Source organism: Schistocerca cancellata, chromosome 6 (genome assembly GCF_023864275.1).
Source record: "Schistocerca cancellata isolate TAMUIC-IGC-003103 chromosome 6, iqSchCanc2.1, whole genome shotgun sequence".
NCBI classification, from domain to species: Eukaryota; Metazoa; Arthropoda; class Insecta; order Orthoptera; family Acrididae; genus Schistocerca; species Schistocerca cancellata.
Window position 1 is genome coordinate 187,439,819 of NC_064631.1, and position 22,127 is coordinate 187,461,945.

General features: G+C 41.9%; 1 protein-coding gene across 1 annotated transcript in view; it reads right to left on the reverse strand.

The window, feature by feature from the left end:
* The window catches only part of LOC126191335 (uncharacterized), an 85,559-nt gene that overhangs the window by 61,234 nt on the left and 2,198 nt on the right, over positions 1 to 22,127 (reverse strand). Inside the window, exon 2 of the mRNA XM_049932170.1 lies at positions 74 to 252. Within this exon, the coding sequence (XP_049788127.1) occupies positions 74 to 252 (179 nt within the window). The remainder of the gene's footprint in view (positions 1 to 73; positions 253 to 22,127) is intronic.

Below are 22,127 nucleotides of genomic sequence, written 5' to 3' on the forward strand. Positions count from 1 at the left end.
CAGCGGAAAGTAATTACTCCCTCCCAAATCGTCTACTACAATACGTTTTATGACAAATGATATAGGTACCCACCAGAATCAGTCCAGCTACTGTTATAGGTGAACGCATTGCCGCTCCACCAATAGCATTCCATGTTACTCGTTATAGCTTTTGAGAGCTGCACATTAGTAACTAATAGCTCGTCCAAGAGATGTCTTCTCTGCTGATGAGACATGTGAAGGAGCTTTTTGCTCCACTCCACATCCTCCAACCTACAACAAAATAAACAAAAAGGTGATGTAGGAGTATCGAAAATTCTTGGTAGATCTTTATATCAAAGGAGCCAAACGAGTCGTAAGGACTGAATTTTCACATGTTGTCACATGAGAAAGTGCGATCTGTTTTAATTGGTGAAAACTTTCTAAAGCCGAGATTGTATAAATATTTCTTTATTTTCAACAACCAGTTTCGAGAGACTTTGCTGCAATCTTCAGGTCTTCAAAATTTTTGTTACACTCACAACGAACACGTTTCCTAAGATCCAAAGGTGACAGAAAAGTCTATCGAATCTAGTTGTTGAAAATTGAAGAAATATTTATGTGGTCTTGGCTTTAGAAAGTTTTTTACCGAATCCTGAGGAGTCTTGACTCGTTTGTTTTATTCTCACATAACCATCTTATTGGAGTACGATTGCCAAAGAGAGAAGAAGAAAAATATAATACATTAATTGGCGAGTGCACCAATCTCGATTAACAGATAACCGCGGTTCAACGCAAAATCCTGCTGCACCAACATCGATCTAAGCTAAATGAGGGAATCGACCGCGTTTATATTTAACCGGGGCTCTTTCGCGGTTTTCTCGACATAACTGTGGTTTTAGAAGCATACGCTATTAAGATGGCGGCGCGTTTTGATGTTATGGATGACACTGAGGAAGAATTGTTATACCTTGACCATTTAAATCATGACCGAAACCGTGTTGCAGTGATTGTGGAAAGGGGAAACCCTTTTGAAGATTATAGTGACAGGAAGTTTGGAGAGAGATTTCGTCTGCTAAAAAAAACAGTGTGTTGGTTATTAAACGAAATTAATGATAGGTTAGAATTTCCTACTGATCGGAATAACCCTATTTCGCCGATGAACAGACTTTTGATTACTTTAAGGGCATATGCAACAGGTGCATTCAACATTCTTATTGGGGACAACAGTAGTGTAAATCATACAACAGCACAACGAATCATCAGTGATGTATCAGACATCATAGCATCAATGTCTCCTCGATTTATAAAATTTCCTACAAGAGAAGTAGTGCGCTCTCTGATGTATGATTTTAGTCAGTTGGACCGATTTACTGGCGTTCTTGGTACCTTGGATTGCACCCATATAAGAATTCAGTCTCCTGCAGGACACAATGCGGAACTTTTCCGCAATAGGAAATCATATTTTTCCTTTAACTGCCAGACCATTAGTGATCACAATTTGTTAATAAGAGATATTGTCGCTCGATGGCCGGGCCTCTGTGCACGACAGTACTATATTTCTCAAGTGCGCTCGCAGAGCCCAGTTTGAAAATGGAGAGATACCGCAAGGTCACTTATTGGAAGATAGCGGTTATGCATGTAGATCCTACTTGTTAACTCCACTTATAAATCAGCAAAATGAAGCAGAGCATCGCTATAACAGGTCTCATATTAAAACTAGTAACACTGTTGAGAAAAAATATGGCTTGTGGAAGAGAAGATTTCCCATATTATCTGTAGGAATAAGATGTAATCCACAGAAAACAATGTCAATAATCGTGGGTATGGCTGTCTTGCATAATAGTGCGAGGAGTACAAGCAGTGAAGAACCACCAGAAGATCAAAAAATTTCTCGGCTTTTAAGTCAGTTACATGACGAAAGAGTCCCCAACATTGAAGATAACGAAGCTGTGCTATGTGGGCAGCAGATGTATCGTGATGACACATTGCCAGGAAGAGCAGTTCGCCGTGCTATAAGTAATGAAAATTTCCGATAAGGTAACATAAATTCAGACATTGTTCAGAATGAAAAATTACGATTATAGTTACGGGATTTCACAGTAATTTTTAATTTTTTAGATTATTTCAGCATGTAATCTATTTTTTTCTGTTATATAGGGAACATAAAAGTTGCTACTCATTAAACTGGGTGTATGATGAGAAATTCAGTGGTACGCCAAAAGCACTTCCAAATTTCAAACTAAAAGCCAGAGTGTGCCGTATACTATGCTTACGATGAACCCAGAAAAGTCATTAATTTATGAGTAAATTTACGAGGAGTAGAATTAAATTGCGCCTCCACATGGGACCACATACCTGTTTTTCTTTTGAGCTGCAAAAAAAAAAGTGGTTCAAATGGCTCTGAGCACTATGGGACTCAACATCTTAGGTCACCAGTCCCCTAGAACTTAGAACTATTTAAACCTAACTAACCTAAGGACATCACACACATCCATGCCCGAGGCAGGATTCGAACCTGCGACCGTAGCAGTCCCGCGGTTCCGGACTGCAGCGCCTAGAACCGCACGGGCACCGCGGCCGGCTATATAAGAAAAGAAAGATTTAATACTGGTACGGAAGCTGATATAAACTATACTGAATGCGAACTGGAACTATTACACCGATTTTAAAAAATCAATGTATGCCTTGATATCCAGCACTCTCTCCGATAATTGTAAAATACTGATTCAAACTAGGAAAACTATTTGTGAAATTGCTATCGAGGCGTACGACATCAAACTTTTAGATATGTGTAACATTGTGCCAAGACAAACGATACAGAGGCAGCAGTATCTAAGCATCTAAGTTACTAAGTTCCATGCGGCTTTTCGCGGATGATGCTGTAGTATACAGAGAAGTTGCAGCATTAGAAAATTGTAGCGAAATGCAGGAAGATCTGCAGCGGATAGGCACTTGGTGCAGGGAGTGGCAACTGACCCTTAACATAGACAAATGTAATGTATTGCGAATACATAGAAAGAAGGATCCTTTATTGTATGATTATATGATAGCGGAAAAAACACTGGTAGCAGTTACTTCTGTAAAATATCTGGGAGTATGCGTGCGGAACGATTTGAAGTGGAATGATCATATAAAATTAATTGTTGGTAAGGCGGGTACCAGGTTGAGATTCATTGGGAGAGTCCTTAGAAAATGTAGTCCATCAACAAAGGAGGTGGCTTACAAAACACTCGTTCGACCTATACTTGAGTATTGCTCATCAGTGTGGGATCCGTACCAGACCGGGTTGACGGAGGAGATAGAGAAGATTCAAAGAAGAGCGGCGCGTTTCGTCACAGGGTTATTTGGTAACCGTGATAGCGTTATGGAGATGTTTAACAAACTCAAGTGGCGGACTCTGCAAGAGAGGCGCTCTGCTTCGCGGTGTAGCTTGCTTGCCAGGTTTCGAGAGGGTGCGTTTCTGGATGAGGTATCGAATATATTGCTTCCCCCTACTTATACCTCCCGAGGAGATCACGAATGTAAAATTAGAGAGATTAGAGCGCGCACAGAGGCTTTCAGACAGTCGTTCTTCCCGCGAACCATACGCGACTGGAACAGGAAAGGGAGGTAATGACAGTGGCACGTAAAGTGCCCTCCGCCACACACCGTTGGGTGGCTTGCGGAGTATAAATGTAGATGTAGATGTACTAAACGGCTAAACAGTCGGTGGTGCCCAGTATGCATTGTCTATCCAGCCGCCTTCAGTGGCAACAAAAGTTTCAAATTTCGTGTAATTACTGACCGTATGTAAGAGTTTTAAGTGCTGTCACAATCCGCTCATTAAGATGTATAATCTTACATCAAAGGTTAAACACAGAAGTAGTACTGATTACGGCGACTCAGGCGCACTCTGTTTGCATATGTGTCATAACATTTCCCATGTCGATGGTTACATAATCATGCCTCTCCCTTTCTCCCCTCCATCTCTTCCCCCATTCCCCTCACCTTCCCTCCACTGCCCTCTTAAGCCAATCGCAGCGCACTATTAAAATGAAGGAGCCAGTCACAAAACACCTGTAAAGGTCCCACTGAATTGCATTTATTTCCATATACAAATAATAAACTTGAATTGGCTCCATATTGAAAGATATTCATCAATGCAACAGTATTTCCAAACTTCTTCGCATTAATCGTGTAAATCGGTGCTATTCATCACTCACACTCACACACACACACACACACACACACACACACACACACACACACAAAGCCGCACTCACAAACAATTGTTTACGTGAAGTTCAGTTGCTTCATCATTTAATTTCATTGCTTTTATGCTTACCTCATTTTCCTAATTGATGATTATGGCAAATAACTTACCCACGTATGGTGACTACCATTAACCCTGGATCATAATGACTACCACTAACCCCAATGTCATAGTGACTTCCTCTGCCCTCATAAGTGACTGCTACTGGTGAATGCCATTACCCTAAATGGTGACTCCGTTACTCCCTTTCCCAAACATGGTGATCACCATTAGCTCCACACCAGATTTTTATAAAAGACTCAATGCCTGACGTTAGTCGACTTTAACAGATCCAGCCCCCATTGTGAACGTTGGAAACATATAGTAGAAAAGCCCGATACAACATGTTTACCGTCATAATATCAACACCACACGTGGAAATCTTTGGCCTATATTCTGACACCTCACTAAACTGCACAACGAATCTACGTTAACGGATTTGAATTCCTGTCGAGAAATTCTCCTCAACGTCAAATTGCAAGCAAATGAATCGAGAAATATTTCACCGATTTTGGGACAACTATTCATTTGTAGAACGCTGGAATGGCTAATGGTTCTGGCTATTGGTTCCTCCAAACAACTTCTCACTTAGCCATTTGGCAACGCAACAGGGGCAGTGTGTTTATGTTGTTGTCATATGTGAAGTGACTGATCTACACTGTTCTGTTCATTTCATCTCTATTTCTTCTTTGTTTCATTGTTTAGCAATGAGCAAAAGAAAGTGTTTAATGTTACCTTCTAACTGCAATAAAAAAATGGTTCAAATGGCTCTGAGCTCTATGGGACTGAACTTCTGAGGTCATCAGTCCCCTAGAACTTAGAACTACTTAAACCTAATTAACCTAACTCCTGCCGGCTCTAACTGCAATACAAATTTTTGAAGATGTATAGTGATAGTAATAATAAATGTGTCTATTTCACACTATATGCTTGAGAATTCGGTGTTGCACATAAGGAAAGGCTGATGGTGAACACCACGAAAAACAAACAAACATAGTAATACTATTGAAAAAAAACTATTAATACTACTGCTTCACTAAACGTAAGAGATTTCCAGAATGAGATTTTCACTCTGCAGTGGAGTGTGCACTAATATGAAACTTACTGGCAGATTAAAACTGTGTGCCGGACCGAGACTCGAACTCGGGACCTTTGCCTTTCGAGGTCCCGAGGTCGAGTCTCGGTCCGGCACACAGATTTAATGTGCCAGGAAGTTTCATATCAGTGCATACTCCGCTGCAGAGTGAAAATCTCATTCTGGAAACATCCCCTAGGCTGTGGCTAAGCCATGTCTCCGCAATATCCTTTCTTTCAGGAATGCTAGTTCTGCAAGGTTCGCAGGAGAGCTTCTGTAAAGTTTGGAAGGTAGGAGACGAGATACTGGCAGAAGTAAAGCTGTGAGGACGGGGCATGAGTCGTGCTTGGGTAGATCAGTTGGTAGAGCACTTGCCCGCGAAAGGTAAAGGTCCCGATTTCGAGTCTCGGTCCGGCACATAGATTTAATCTGCCAGAAAGTTTCGTAAGAGATTTGTTTGAAGCCAAGGATGAAAATGACAGTGTGTGCTGATACAGAGGCTACATTTTCATATTACACTGCTAGACATCAAAACCATTACTGAAATGAGTCACGTCTGATGAATATTACAGCTGAATTATCAAAGTTGATGTTGCAATAAACTGCTTTAAGTAATTTTCAAAAACATGTCCTGGGTTAGGCCCAAGACAAAAAATAATTGCAGAATCTTCAAGTTGCTGGGGGGCGAGAGTACAGTGACTGCTATCAAAATACCAGACCGTGAGGAATATCCGAAACACATGTCAACTCTCACATTTTTCACATACTGATTCTGCTTCAACCTGAAGCGTTTCTACTTACGCTTACCGTTCACAAAACCTCTCCCAGTCTTCTCTTTGTTTATTATACATGTTTCAGACCTTACCATATCTTTGAATGCCACTATGTTGTCTGATCTAAGGCATGTTTCCTTGCATTCAGTGTTTTAAAATCCTTGAGGTGCAGCGAATGTTGAAAATTACAGCTGATCGATCGTCGATCAGCGGACAATCTGGAGCGGTTGGTTCCCGATCAATGAAGAAGATGACCTAAGTCTATCGGCCGGCTGAACATCGTCTCTGCCCACTGAGATTTTGTCGTATTAGCGATGATGGGCGAACCACCAATAAGTTAGATGATCTTGAATGCGTTGCTGTTGAGTCTGCATTTAAAATTCAAACAACTACAACTGTTGTAACTAATAGGTTGGGTTTTAAGGAGCCTATAAGTTACTTGGATACCGGTTTTCACGTTTTCAGCAACGCAATTCGTCAAATTAATCGAAGCCTCTAAATCAGTTTTTAACTAGTCACGTGGAATAAAACAAAAGGAACTCAGTACAAGGAACAAAATTTAATGCCATCCGAAATTAGTGACATTTGGTACTCGGTTAATATTAATGATAATCTCTCAAAGAAATTAGAGACGTTTCAAGAGAGAGATTCCAGCTGGGCACTGAAGGAAATAGTTCAGGTTCGATTTAATACACTTTAAAATAAGGCATTTTATGCAGCGCTATACCCAAAGCTACTCAAAGCGATATGCGATAGACATGCATTAATAAACCTGAAGTCGAAGGTTAATGCTTGCTTTAAGTGGTCCATTCTGGCTTCTTTATGTCCTGTAAATCAAGATGCACAACATATGCCTAAATATTGGCTATATGCAAACAAAGTACACTTTGTCAACATACCATTTCTTGCGGAGTTGAAACATCTATGACACCCAGTATTCAGATTATCAGTGGATGTCAGGGCAAGGCAAGAGATATGACAAAGAGTTCAACATTGTACTACTGGATGTTACAAAACGCCATGACGAATTAGATGTAAACCCACAGACGTTGCAGGATGATAATACTGAACTACGTCATTTCTTTTGCATAAAAAACTTTTCATGGTACGCACAAATTAACATGACTGGTCATCAGAAGTCAATTGTAATATATTAATGGTATCTGTGCTATTTTTATTCCAAGGGAAAGATAGATGCACACATGCTTGACTGTGTACAGTTTAAATCGGTCACGCCTCATGCCTCATGGCAAGAACAAGTTTATACGAGGGTTGGAATTTAATAGTGGCAGTTATTTATTTACAGGTCGTACAAAACAGACACGTATTTCAACGTTTTAATGACCTTCAAAGTGGTCACCAGCATTGTGTATAAACCTTTGCCAGCGATGTGGAAGTCGTAGGATACTCTTAGCAGTGCCGGTTGTGTTGACATTCGAGCGGTGCGGTCTACTGCCCGACGACTTTGTAGCAGTTGTGAAGCGAGTGCCGTAAAGCGTTTCCTTCAGTTTAGAAATGGAGTTGAACTTACAAGGGTTTAAGTTAGGGGAGTGCAGTAGGTGGTATAGCACTTGGCAGCTCCATCAGTCAACAAATGAGTAACAGCTTGCACTGTACGTGCTTGAGCACTGTCCTGCAAAATGATGGTCAGTTCCTGCAGAAAGTCTCGTCACTTCTGTCTCTATGCTGTTCATTTTTGGAACCCAACCTACGACCAGCTTAGAGTGCAATCTGTTACTGATTTGTTTGACTGACGGGGCTGCTAAGTGCTATACAACCTATTGCACTCCCCTGACTTAAGCCCTCGTAAGTTCAACTCGATTTCTAAGCTGAAGGAAACACTGCACGGCATTCGCTTCAGAACTGCTACAAATTGGTCGGGCAATAGACCGCGCCGTTCGGGCTGTCAACACAACTGGCACTGCTAAGAGTATCCTAGGACTTCCACATCACTGGCAACGGGCTATACACAATGGTGGTGACCACTCTGAAGGTAAGTAAAACTTCGAAACACGAATATATTTTGTTCGAGCTGTAAATAAATAGTTGCCACTATTATAGATCCAACCCTCATAAAATGTATGGAGTGGCCATTTGTGACTTATAATGGTACAGAATACATATTGTAACCAGGTGTTGGTTGTAGTCACAGTATTGACTATGGTTTGTATCCTAATTTTGTAGATTTGCATAAACCGCTCAGTTTTGTCTACTACATACACTGCGGCTATGGCCAGGAACGCTGCGAGTTTAAATTGCACAGAGCCAATGATTGCTATGTACGGTTGACTCAACAGCTCACTGCAGTCGTTGAGATTGTAAATGTGGTTTTGTTGCACAATATCGAAGTAGGAAATGAGCGCTGAAGAAAAATTAGCATTTTGCTAAGCTGAGATTTGTCATACCTGTGGAAGTGCAGTTAAGTAAAGAGATGTAAATCATCTCCCTGGTATGTACTAAGGTACAACATCCTCCTCACCCCTCCCCCCCTCGACGCCACTCCCCTCCCCCGTGCCCCCCTTCCCCCCCCTCCCCCCCGCGTTGCAATTTTAACTTCAGGCTTCTGTAGATTTTCCATCGTATTCCCACAATCTTAGCAACAGATATTTCTTGATCAGGAGCATTTTTGAACAAAACCGTTATAATGGAGAAGAAAAAGTGAAATTAAGTCAATGTCATCTTTCTAATGTGACATAGAATATGGGGAAATATAAAGCTTCTACAAGTGTCACAGTATGCCACCAAGAGTGATATTTTCGATTTACCGGTTTCCAAAGTTTCTTGACGTGCTAACTCACAAAGTGTGCACTTACCTTAAATCTGATTAACTTAAGATAATGAGAACCTATTTCCCCTATGATTGAGAGTTTAACCAAGCTAATCAGAAGGATATTTGTTTATATGAGTACGTGTAACACGAATCGATTTTATTGGAAGACTGCCTACTTTCAACCGTAAATTTTAAAAGTTTGCCTACATGTGAAACTATAACAAATGCAAAATATCAAAGAGCCTGTGTAAATGGAAAGTGTTCAGGCGTAAAATACTTGGAGGTAAGTTCGATATATATATATTTACGTATTGACGTGCTACATCTTTCGGATGTTTCCGAAAACATTCATGGCGTTTGTCTTAAGCCATATGAATTGGATCTTATTCAGTATTATTTTACCTGGCTTGATGGGGGACCCTCCGATCGAAATTACTAATGCGGAATTGCAGTTAATTATAGATATTCAGAAATCAAAATTTTTTGAGTGTGGCATCAGAGTTGATATTGCTCGCTGCTCACATGGACGAGCTGTTTCAAACAATACATGGATGACTATCATGAAAACAAGAACGAGTTTTCAATGCACACTTCGATGTTAACTGTGTGTGCGAGACCTTCCTGGTTCAGATTCTACGTATATGTTCGTCGATGGCCGGCCGGTGTGGGCGAGCGGCTCTAGGCGCTACAGTCTGGAACCGCGCGACCGCTACGATCGCAGGTTCAAATCCTACCTCGGGCGTGGATGCGTGTGATGTCCTTAGGTTAGTTAGGTTTAAGTAGCTCTAAGTCCCATAGTGCTCAGAGCCATTTTTGTTCGTCGATGATTTTGATGTAATGTATATACCTGATGATTCAGACGTAAGATATATTGTAGGTGGTGGTGGTTGTTGGCATGTTTAAGGGGGACTAAACAGCTAAGGTCATCAGTCCCCCAATATATTGTAGATGCGGTTCCTGAGTACCTGGAAAATTTACGTGAACTGCACTCTGATTCACGATCACGTTCAGAGAAAACTGTACCATCAACTACCATCAGCGAGATGGGTGTTCCAAAGAAAGTAACTTCCACATTACATAATAAGGTAAATTTTGTGTTTCACTACAGAATTTCAAAGTACTTTCCTACATTTAACTTATTCTACAGAAATATCAACGCAATGGTCATGCTCTCAAGCTGCCTGGATCAAACAGTACACAGATATTTATGATGTGTAACACGTGAATGCTAAGAAAAATTTTAAAAAAGTTATCTTGAGGATAATTGTATTTCCGCAAAACAATGCAAAATGTGCAAAAAACGAGTGATGTGAAGGAACTAACAAAGTGTGATTCAGAAACAGTTGAATTAAAATTGCTTAAAGTAGTCTTTTATAAGCAAATAGCAGTACAGATGGTTACTATTAATATTTTATAGACGTTTGTAGACTCTCTGTAGATTCTAATTTTCATTATATGTTAAAAAATGTGAAAAAGTCTTACAACGACATGGGTAGTCTAATATACCACGTAACGATAGAAAATAATTATGGTGATATTAAAAGCATACTAAATCAATGATTTGACATTGCACCTTGAAAGCTTACAGCTCCGTCCTTAGTACATTTTCTAACAGGAACAGTTAACTGGAAGTATATTTGTTGCGTACCTAAGATGTACACTCTTAGACCCCCACGAAATGATTAACCGAATGGAATGGAAATCAGTATATGAGACATGCTATGCCGGAGCCAAGGTAGCCCCTGATGGCCGGCAACCAAAATTACACCACAGAGAACGGGGTTGTCTATGTCCAAGGCGTACCAAAAGCACCATGGTAAACACTGGCTCTTTACATACAAGATAATGGAAACAGACATTCCGAGGACTACTTCCTGCAGAGGGAGCTCGAGCCACGGCCTGCAAGAAGTATCACTGCGCGAAAATCTGATTGGGTAGAGACAGCTATTTAGGCGCTAGAACCAGCCCCAAAGTTCAATTTCACTCCGGATGCTAACCTCGTGTACATCGACCGCTGAAGATTACGTCTCTGACTTGGACTGTTACTAGTGTGTGTGTGTGTGTGTGTGTGTTATCTCGAACCTTTGTGGAAAATTTGAAGGTCTGTTTGCTCAATTAGGAAACTTTTGCTGGCGTCGTTATTGTTACGTTTCTTTTGTTGTTCAGTCATCAAACTAGTAAACTTACATAAATAAACGTTGTGTCAGTGAGAAATTTCGAACTGTCAGTCACAATAGGACGAACATGTACAGGAAAATAAAACAATTTCAGAAAAGCATGGTCGTTCTATTCAAGAGAAACAGCTTCAAACATTGAGGGAGTCAGTAATGTGTTGATCCACCTCAGGTCCTTATGGAAGTAGTTATTCGGTTTGGCATTTGATTAATAGAGCTGTTGAATGTTCTCGTGATGAATATCGTGCCAAATTCTGTCCAGTTGCGTGCTTAGATAGTCAGAATCCAGATGTTTAAGCAGGGCTCTGCCCACAATGGTCCAAACGCTTACAATTGCAGGGAGATCCGGAGAGCTTGCTAGCCAAGGTAGGGTCTGACAAGCACGAAGACTAGCAGTAAACACTCTTGCCATGTGTGGGCGGTCATTACCTTTCTGACATTTGTGGACAGGGTGGCTTGCAATGAAGAACGACTTAATGGGGCCTAAAACACCGTCGACGCATCGCTTTGACGTAAGGGTGCCGCGCATGGCAATCAGAGGGGTCCTGCAATGAAATGAAATGATATGAAATGGCCACCAACCGTCACTCCTGGACGTCGGGCGCTATGGTGGGCGGTTGGTATCCCACTGATGTCTGGGGCGTCTCCAGACGACTATTCGGCCTGGAGTCTCATTGACTGGAGTAGGATTGTCTTGCGTGGTGAGCCACGCTTCAAATTCAGCACCGACTGAAGACTTGTCTGGAGACGAACGGCAGTGAGATGTCAAACCGACTGTCGCCAGCCATATGAACAGACAACCAAGAATGATGGTCTGAGATGCCATTTCATTTCGTAACAGGACATTTCTTTAGTTGTCATCCGCGGCTCTTTATAGTATACATTATCGGTGACGGGGTTCGTATGGAAGCGGCCAAGCTGGTCCCGCTAGCGTCCCATCATGGTGCCTTAAGCACGGCCGCGGTGTATGTGCTCTCTCGCCGCCACATATCCGCGGCAGTCTGCGTTGGCCGAGGCAGGGCGCCAGCCGCATTTCCGTTCACCCGTATTGTGGGCAAGTTAAGTTGTCTGTTTTAGACATGTCCGTTTTCTAGGCACTCCATGAGTGTCAGCTTTCAGGGCTTCCCGAGGTCTCTGGCGACTTCCATCGCCGTTCTATTCGCCGTTTTATCACCGCTAAATTCGTTTTTCTAGATTAATATTTCTTTGAAAATATGTCTCAGTATTTTCACGAATGTAGGGAAATTTCCTTGTTGATTTAAAGCAGCAATATATGTTATTAGTTTAAATCAAACCGAAGGTTTCTATTTTAAAGGACGACTCGTGTCCATTGTTATCTGAAAGTAGGTTTTAAAGTTTGTACTGTGCATTATTGGGTTCTGTGTGTTCATGTTATCCAGGGGAACTTGCATATTGCTAAACCATCAGTTATACATTATTGCCCCTGTTAATCATTTGCATTGCTGTTGTTGTGGTCTTCAGTCCTGAGACTGGTTTGATGCAGCTCTCCATGCTACTCTATCCTGTGCAAGCTGCTTCATCTCCCACTACCTCCTGCAACCTACATCTGCTTAGTGTATTCATCTCTCGGTCTCCCTCTACGATCTTTACCCTCCACGCTGCCCTCCAATACTAAATTGGTTATCCCTTGATGCCTCAGAACATGTCCTACCAACCGATCCCTTCTTCAAGTCAAGTTGTACCACACACTCCTCTTCTCTCCAATCCTGTTTAATACCTCCTCATTAGTTATGTGTTCTACCCATCTAATCTTCAGCATTCTTCTTTCGAAAGCTTCTATTCTCTTCTTGTCCTAACTATTTATCGTGCATGTTTCACTTCCGTACATGGCTACACTCTATACAAATACTTTCAGGAACGACTTCCTGACACTTAAATCTAAACTCGCTGTTAACAAATTTTCCTTCTTCAGAAACGTTTCCTTGCCGTTGCCAGTCTACATATTATACCCTCTCTACTTCGACCATCATCAGTTATTTTGTTCCCCAAATAGCAAAACTCCTTTACTACTTTAAGTGTCTCATTTCCTAATCTAATTCCCTCAGCATCACCCGACTTAATTCGACTACATTCCATTATCCTCGTTTTGCTTTTGATGATTTTCATCTTATATCCTCCTTTCAAGACACTGTCCATTCCGTTCAACTGCTCTTCCAAGTCCTTTGCTGTCTCTGACAGAATTACAATGTTATCGGCGAACCTCAAAGCTTTTGTTTCTTCTCCATGGATTTTAATACCTACTCCAAATTTTTCCTTTCCTTTACTGCTTGCTCAATATACAGATTGAATAACATCGGGGAGAGGCTACAACCCTGTCCCCCTCCCTTCACAACCACTGCTTCCCTTTCATGTCCGTCGACTGCCATCTGGTTTCTGTACAAATTGTAAATAACCTTTCACTCCCTGTATTTTACCCCTGCCACCTACAGAAATTGAAAGGGAGTATTCCAGTCAACACTCTCAAAAGCTTTCTCTAAGTCTACAAATGCTAGAAACGTAGGTTTGCCTTTCCTTAATCTATCTTCTAAGATAAGTCGTAGGTCAGTATTGCCTCACGTGTTCCAATATTTCTGCGGAATCCACAGCCGCGCGGGATTAGCCGAGTGGTGTGAGGCGCTGCAGTCATCGACTGTGCGGCTGGTCCCGGCGGAGGTTGGAGTCCTCCCTCGGGCATGGGTGCGTGTGTTTGTCCTTAGGATAATTTAGGTTAAGTAGTGTGTAAGCTTAGGGACTGATGATCTTAGGAGTAAAGTCCCATAAGAGTCTACACACATTTGAACATTTTGAACGGAATCCAAACTGATCTTCCCCGAGGTCGGCTTCTACCAGATTTTCCATTCGTCTGTAAAGAATTCGCGTTAGTATTTGGCAGCCGTGACTTATTAAACTGATTGTTCGGTCATTTTCAGATCTGTCAACACCTGCTTCCTTTCAGATTGGAATTATTATATTCTTCTTGAAGTCTGAGGGTATTTCACCTGTCTCATACATCTTGCTCAACAGATGGTAGAGTTTTGTCAGAACTGGCTCTCCGAAGGCTGTCAGTAGTTTTAATGGAATTTTGTCTACACCCGGGGCCTTGTTTCGACTCAGGTCTTCCAGTGCTCTGTCAAACTCTCCACGCAGTATCATATCTCCCATTTCATCTTTACCTACATCCTCTTCCATTTCAATTATACTGTTCTCAAGTACATCGCCCTTATAAATGCAAATAATTTTTTAAAAAGTAACTTGTTCCTTGGGGTAATTGCTCGATTTATTACAGTGTATTTATTATGTTATATTAAATTCTATGACGAAGTTTATGTAATTTGTATCAAATATTGGTTTATAAATTATGTGTATCAAACCAGTGAATGGGTCCAATGACTCTGAGCACTATGGGACTTAACATCTGACGTCATCACTCCCCTAGAATTTAGAACTACTTAAACCTAACTAACCTAAGGACATCACACACATCCATGCCCGAGGCAGGATTCGAACCTGCGACCGTAACAGTCGCGCGGTTCTGGACTGAAACGCTTAGAACTGCTCGGCCACCACGGACGGCAAACCAGTGAATGAGGCATTTGAAATCCGTTAGGCTCAATCTTTTCCGGAAAGTCTTGACGCCACTTAAGAGACAGTAATTTCCCATTTCAATAGCAATATTTTAGGTATGGTGCAAAAGCGGCAGTACAGTTCCCGCGAAAAGTTGGCCGACTAGCCTGTTACGCGTGGGATGCGGATGGAAAGTTACCTGGTCTTGCTTGGAGCGGGAATCTGAGAGAGACAATGCTGACACTGGCGCCAGCAACATACGGTTGTTCCTGCCTCGTTCCACGCAGCGGCTATCGGCTAAATTTCGCACAGGTGTAACACGCATTCTTGAAAGCGAATTATTAAGTCGATCACCTTTAAATGTAGAAAAGATAGTGATACAGAATTAAGAGTGTTCTAATACAACACAATTAGCATAAGTAAAATAGCGAATACTGAGAGTTACTGAAGTTGGCAGCGGTCTGATCAACAAGACCGCGAAGCGGTTGTTTGGGGATTAAATCACTCAGCTCGCTCTCGGTGACACGACACTGTTAACTTGTTACTTATATGGATATGGTGTCTGTTCTTTCGGACATACCCGAAAGAACAGACACCATATCCATATCCGTATATAGTTCTGGCAATACCGGCCATGACCTTCTTGTTCTGTGCGGATGCACACATATTCCCCAAACTCTTACGGGACTTGGTAAGACTGTCTTCCACGAGTAATGAGTGTGTTGGGGTGGGACGCTATGAATGTAGTGTGTGGACATACAAGATGAGAATTTGGCGTGCGCGAGATGGTCCGTGCAGTCGCGTTATCCTCGGTGCCCTCGACGGCTCAGATGGATAGAGCGTCTGCCATGTAAGTAGGAGATCCGGGCTCGAGTCCCTGGCGGGACACACATTTTCACCTGTCCCCGTTGATATATATCAACTTCCGTCAGCAGCTGAAGGTATTAATATAATTCTAGATTTTGTTAACTTGTGTCTGCATGTCTCTCCAACTTCCGTGAAGCAGTCTGCTTGTTCCACTTAGCAATGCCACCGACTGCGAAAATCCGAAATTTTGAATTCACGCAAGACTTTCAAAAAGAGTTTTCTTTTTTACAGAAGTGTTAATCACCTTCGGATTTACGACGCAATATATGCAAAGGGACGTTTTCCGTACCTCACGCTGGCGAACGCGATATACAACGCCATCTAATACCTCACAAACATAAAAAAGCTGTGACCGCTGCAAGTACATCGACATCACTGTCAACATGCTTTCGACGAGAGAAATACAGCGATCAGCAACCTGAAAGAGCCGAAGGTTGTGAGCCTTCCACACCGTAAGTCACAGAGTTTTAGACTGGTGAAATGTACTTCTAAATTAATTCAAAAAGTATTTGAAAAGAAGTTTCACTGCGGGAAAACTAAGAGCGAGGCTGTTGTATAGAGTGTGGTTGTGCCGTATTCTTTAGTCTCTCTGACGGCATATCTTAATTATATCCAATTTATCTGCACATTTACATATATTTCAGACCATAAAGCCATCAAAATATTTACAATGCTGGTGCAGTACTTCTATCTTACAACTAGATTTAACGAAATAATATTAGATATCCTGATTTTACCTCGCGAGACTGCATTCAGTACATATGATACTTTAATCGACATGCTTGAAAAGCACGATCTTCAAGAGGAAGTGGCTGGAATTTGTGCTGATAAGCCCAATGTAAATTCTGGTGCTCAGAGTGAAGGACAATGTAACATTTTCTTAAAGCTTCAAGAGGCCTTAGGAGGAGTTGATGTGGGGTGCACAGCACACATTGCGCACCACGCTACACAAACATCAGTAGATTTGTACCAGCGGACATTAATTGCTACGAAGATATATTTGTACTTTCGAGTCGTACTTTTGTATATGCACAGTGCGTGTAGAATCTCTCAGATATTTTCGCGAAGAGACAACGATGCAGTACATAGAATTTTAGGATATAGCAAAACAAGATGGCTTGCACTTTCGCCTGCAGTTAAGAGAATCTTGCAAATGTATGTACCATTGAAACGTTATTTTTTATCGCAAAAACCGTCCAGCAGTACTAAATGCAATCTTCTCTACTGAATGCTCGGAGCTGTGGCTAAAATTAGTAAACGTTCAAGCTGTGTTATTTAACGATTCCGTGAAAATGATCGTGGAGACAAAACTAGCTTTACAGAAGTTTCTCTCTTGTTTGTGGATCCGACAAAAAATTGCAGAAACCGCTTAGTAAACGAGTCTATTACTCTGCACACAGTGAATGAGATAAAAAAGCTTGCGGAGAGCGGGCAAACTGACATAAATTATTTTGTAAGGAACATACGTAACGCCTGTCACAGCTCCAACCAGCACCTATAGAAATATATTCATCAGTACAGTAAATTCGAAACATATAACTGGACGCCTGAAATGGGTTGACGTGTAGCAGACATACCAACAGTTAATTCTGCAGATGCCTACGACAACAGCAGAAGGTAACTTATTCGTCGAAGTAAGTTGCGTCTCAAATTACGTGAACCATTATGTTCTGAAGAGATGAAAAGCACTAGGAGCGACGGTGATTACAGGTGTTCGAAAAACTTAATGAACGGCAAATACAAGATAAAAACTGTCTGATCATCGCCCAATACCTACTCCGTTTACTAGGTATGAACGCACCTACAGAACAAGTATTTAATACCATGTGCATACCAGAAAAACAGCCACTTAAGTTGAAACGCTACGTGCAGTGTTTAATTCTTAGTTTAGAATTTAATAAAATTTTCACAAATTCCTGTATTAAATTTTACAATAATCAAAAAATGTCACTCATGTCAGAAATAGGAATTTAAAAGTAAATGAACATGTTAGTAACTTACGATTCATTTCCAATCTCAGCACAACAGAGACACTCAGTCACTTATAGTCAGTCACCATCCACATCCACAAAATAACCTGCATCGAGTTTTTACAATTCTGGCCGCCCCTACACTCACTACGCCTTGGTAGTGTCCGTGCAGAATACCGTGGAAATTTTGGAGTTTGGTGGTAAGTTCCTATGGGACCAAACTGCTGTAGTGATCGGTCCCTAGGCTTACACACTACTTATTCTAACTTACGCTAAGGGCAGCACACACACCCATGCCCGAGGGAGGTCTCGAACCTCTAACAGGGAGAGCAGCGCGAATCGTGGCAAGGCGCCTGAGACCGCGATACTCCACAGGGGGAATATCGTGGCCGGTAGATGCGCAATAGGCAGGGCACACGTGGGTAGAACAGTTAGTGGTGGGGGTTCTGGCAGACACTGTAGGGGAAATTATGAGTACTGGAGGGGAAGTGCTGTTTTAAACTCAAGCCTACACTCACATTTTTTGCAAATATTAAGTACAGTCGGTCCAGGCACCTTTGCGTGGTGACCATTCAAAAAGAGCTATCACCTCTGCTTGGTTGGTATGTAGAAGGAATTTCGCTGAAAATGCAGTGACTTATTTTCGCCTGGTTTGTTAACCATTTCTAACTTTCAAAGGAGCCTCATGAGTCGCGGACTTTGAGTGAAGCCTACACGTTTCTCTTGTTGCCCTGTTAAATTTTTTCTCCTGCCAAAAATTGGCGGAGTTTACCCAGTGTCAACTCACTAAGATGATGTACAGTTGCGAGAGAAGTCTGAAACATTGGTTTACTATTGAGGAACTGAGGAAAAATAAGGCCAATACCTTATGAAACTGCACATCCTTGCCGCGCCGAGTGACCGCGTGGTTTGAGATGTCACCTCGCGGATTGCGCGGTCCCTCCCGCCGGAGGTTCAAGTCCTCCATCGGGCATGGGTGTGCGTGTTGTTCTTAGCGTAAGTTAGTTTAAGGAGTGTAAGTCTAGGGACCGATGACCTTCACAGGTTGGCCCCTTAGGAATTCACACACATTAGAAAATTTGCACATCCTTCGTAAGAAATAAATGTGTAATGTCTTTACTGATGTTGTGCCAAAACTCATAGCATTTCTAGTTTCACCAACTATCGATTACACACAAAAATTCCATTCTTTTATCGAAAAAATCCGCAGTGAACGGAATAACGTGCTGGATAATGAGATTTTGCATAATCGCCGTATGGTAAAATATTCTCCTCTTTATTTGCAATCATTTGCCAAAATCTCGTTTCGATATCTGAAATAGTTTATGAAATATAAGGAATGATGTGGATATTTCACTCTGGCTTTATCGCTGGAGCAGCGCGATCGAAAATGAGTCTACTACATCAGATCAATGCTCTTGAGACTGGAGAGAGAGACCTCCAAGCAACTCTAAAGAAAATTTCAGTATGTTAAAAAATGGTTCAAATGGCTCAGAGCACTATGGGACTTAACATCTGAGGTATCAGTCCCCTAGAACGTAGAACTACTTAAACCTCTTAAACCTAACCTAATGACATCACACACATACATGCCCGAGGCAGGATTCGAACCTGCGACCGTAGCAGTCACGCGGTTCCGGACTGAAGCGCCTAGAACCGATCGGCCACCGTTACAGAGTAATAAACAATATCTTTCTCTCTCTCTCTCTCTCTCTCTCTCTCTCTCTCTCTCTCTCTCTCGCACTGTCACAGCAAGTTACGCTGCATGATACATCATACTGGACCGTCTGTTTTAACACTGACTATTATACTTGTCACTTAATGTAGAAGCTTGGAAAAGCGACACGCTAACAAATCTGCGTGTCAAGTCTCATCAGCGTGGCTGTTTACTCTGATGCCGTGGTCAGCGTGGTGTGTGGGCTATTTGACTGTGAGCATCTGCATTCACACCCATCCGTGGGGACCGCCCAGTATACGGTGGCCGATGTGCAGTGACAAATTTTCGTGCAAAGTATTGGGATAGCTCATTCGTTTTTTCGTAAGGGGAGGCCGACACTGTTTGCCACCTTTCGACTAGTTGGTGATGACAACATCAAGGCGCGCGCCGTGCTATCTTCCTCAAACGATTTTACATTTCCCGACTGCGTTACTTTTAGCTTTATATGTCCCGTCGGAACTGTCCCGTCGGAACTGTTCTCAAGCTGGTGTTTACTAGTAAATCACAATAGAAGTATATCGCTGGGTGTATAATAACACGTACCTTTTTGAAATGAACAATGTTTTATTGTTCTATGAACTAATTTCCTTCCATATACACTTATATTTTACAAGAGAGGCGCTCTGCATCGCGGTATAGCTTGCTCGCCAGGTTTCGAGAGTGTGCGTTTCTGGATGAGGTATCGAATATATTGCTTCCCCCTACTTATACCTCCCGCGGAGATCACGAATGTAAAATTAGAGAGATTAGGGCGCGCACGGAGGCTTTCAGACAGTCGTTCTTCCCGCGAACCACACGCGACTGGAACAAGAAAGGGAGGTAATGACAGTGGCACGTAAAGTGCCCTCCGCCACACACCACTGGGTGGCTTGCGGAGTACAAATGTAAATGTAGATGTAGATGTAGATCAACTGTGGTATCGTGTTGACGCTGCATGGGCAGCTGTACCTGTAAACGCCATTCAAGCTCTGTTTGACTCAGTGCCCAGGCGTGAGGTGGTTGTTCTGGGTATTGATTTCTCAGGATCTATGCACCCAAATTGCATGAAAATGTAATCACATGTCAGTTCGAGTATAATATATTTGTCCAATGAATACTCGTTTATCATCTGCATTTCTTCTTGGGGTAGTAATTTTAATGCCCAGCAGTGTAAGTAAGCTTAGAAGCACACATACCACTAGGGAAATTATGGATACAACCTACAGGAAGACTGAAGGGGCCTTTGGAGAAAAGAGAAGCATCTGTATTAATACCAACAGTCCGGATGATAAACGATTCCTAAACGAAGACATGCTAATACGTGGAGGGAGTTTATAGAGGGTCTATACAAGGAAGCTGAACTTGAAGACAATGTTATAGAACTGGGAGAGGATGTGGATGAAGATAGGATATACGATAATGCGACAAAATTTGATAGAGCGGTTAAAGGCCTAAGTAGAGAAAGGCCCCAGGGGTAGACTATATTATGTCTCAACTACTGATAGCCTAGGGATGGCCAGGCACGACAAAACCTTGCCATCTGGTGTGCACGATGCGTATATGGGACAGGCGAAATACCCTTACAAGGAAACATCAAATTCACCGTGTATTTTGCGGAAAAGAAATCACGACAACAAGGTATCAGCGACAGCAATCGATCCCGCGCGAAAATTTGGGCCAAAATTCTGACACTACTCTCTTATGATCTTCTGAACGTACAGCCTTTAAACTTCACGCACGTCACTTGGTTATCACTCGCTCCACCCCTCTGCAACCGCCTAATGCCTGAGCGCCAAGTACGGTTCAGCAGAGTGACAACCAGAGACCACCTCTTCGAGGAATGTTGATGTTGAGGGAAGAGGAAAGGGGATGGGGCCACGTCTGCGAAACATATTTTGAAATCTTGTTCGAGAACTCGTTGTTTTACGCTAATAGAGTACGTAATAGGTCAGCCTCATACACATAATGTTCAATATCATGCCTCAAAATCACAGAGAAATGTAAGATACTGAAGAATAATTATGGAACGGAGTCAATGGATTTCGATTTATAATTTAATCATTCCAATCACCTTGAAGAATAAGCAGACTCTTTCACGTTAACAGTGACAGATTTTTTCCTCAAAGATAATGAGGCATAATAGCGATGTTAATAATTAAATAGCGCTTCGCCACTTCTTAGTGACGTGTTCATTCCTTTCATTAATACACATAACATTTGTGAATCGCAACATAGAAGTGTTCAAAGGAAAGAGACCCCTAGCACCAACTACAGGTATGATACTGCGCACTTTGAGGTAGTGAACAAAGCAGTCTCTCTTTTTGGTTCAGCGGCATTATGAACGCGACCTCGGACTCACTCCTCCATACAGTACTCGGCGGTCGGGCTTTAGGCGGCTACAGTGATTCAAGGAATACAGGGGTCTGATTCACACTGTTTTTTGCAGTCAGCGTAACTATTACACTAAGGTCTAATATTAGACATGAAAAAAAGCAAAAAGTGCAACTGCTTGCACCACAGAAGTCAGTGTTTCGGTCCATGGGGTGCTTTCTGTTTGTTTGAAATAAAGTGCACACTTCTAAGCCATTTCTATCCTATGCTAGTGGTGGTGGTAACAACAACAATATTACTTACAGTGCAGTTTAATGATCATTCATCATTAAATACTTGGCTGTCGAAACGCTCCAACTCGAATACCCCTACCATTATTTACAAGTCTACTACAATCCTATGTTGTACACCTTCTCAATGTAGTCTTATAGTCACATCATTGGTTTTAACCCAGTACGAAGTCATTTTTATGTAGTTGCTGGTTATTTGGAGATTTGCAGTGAAAACTTAATTTGTGTGAGTACATACTCGACTTTACAAATGATAGGTAGCAATAGGAAGTGGTCATACATTGGTGGTTGTTTAGAGGTAATTGTTTACAGTGCAAATTTGATTATGTCTTCTAGGTGTATGTACACGCTTGTCGAAATGATAG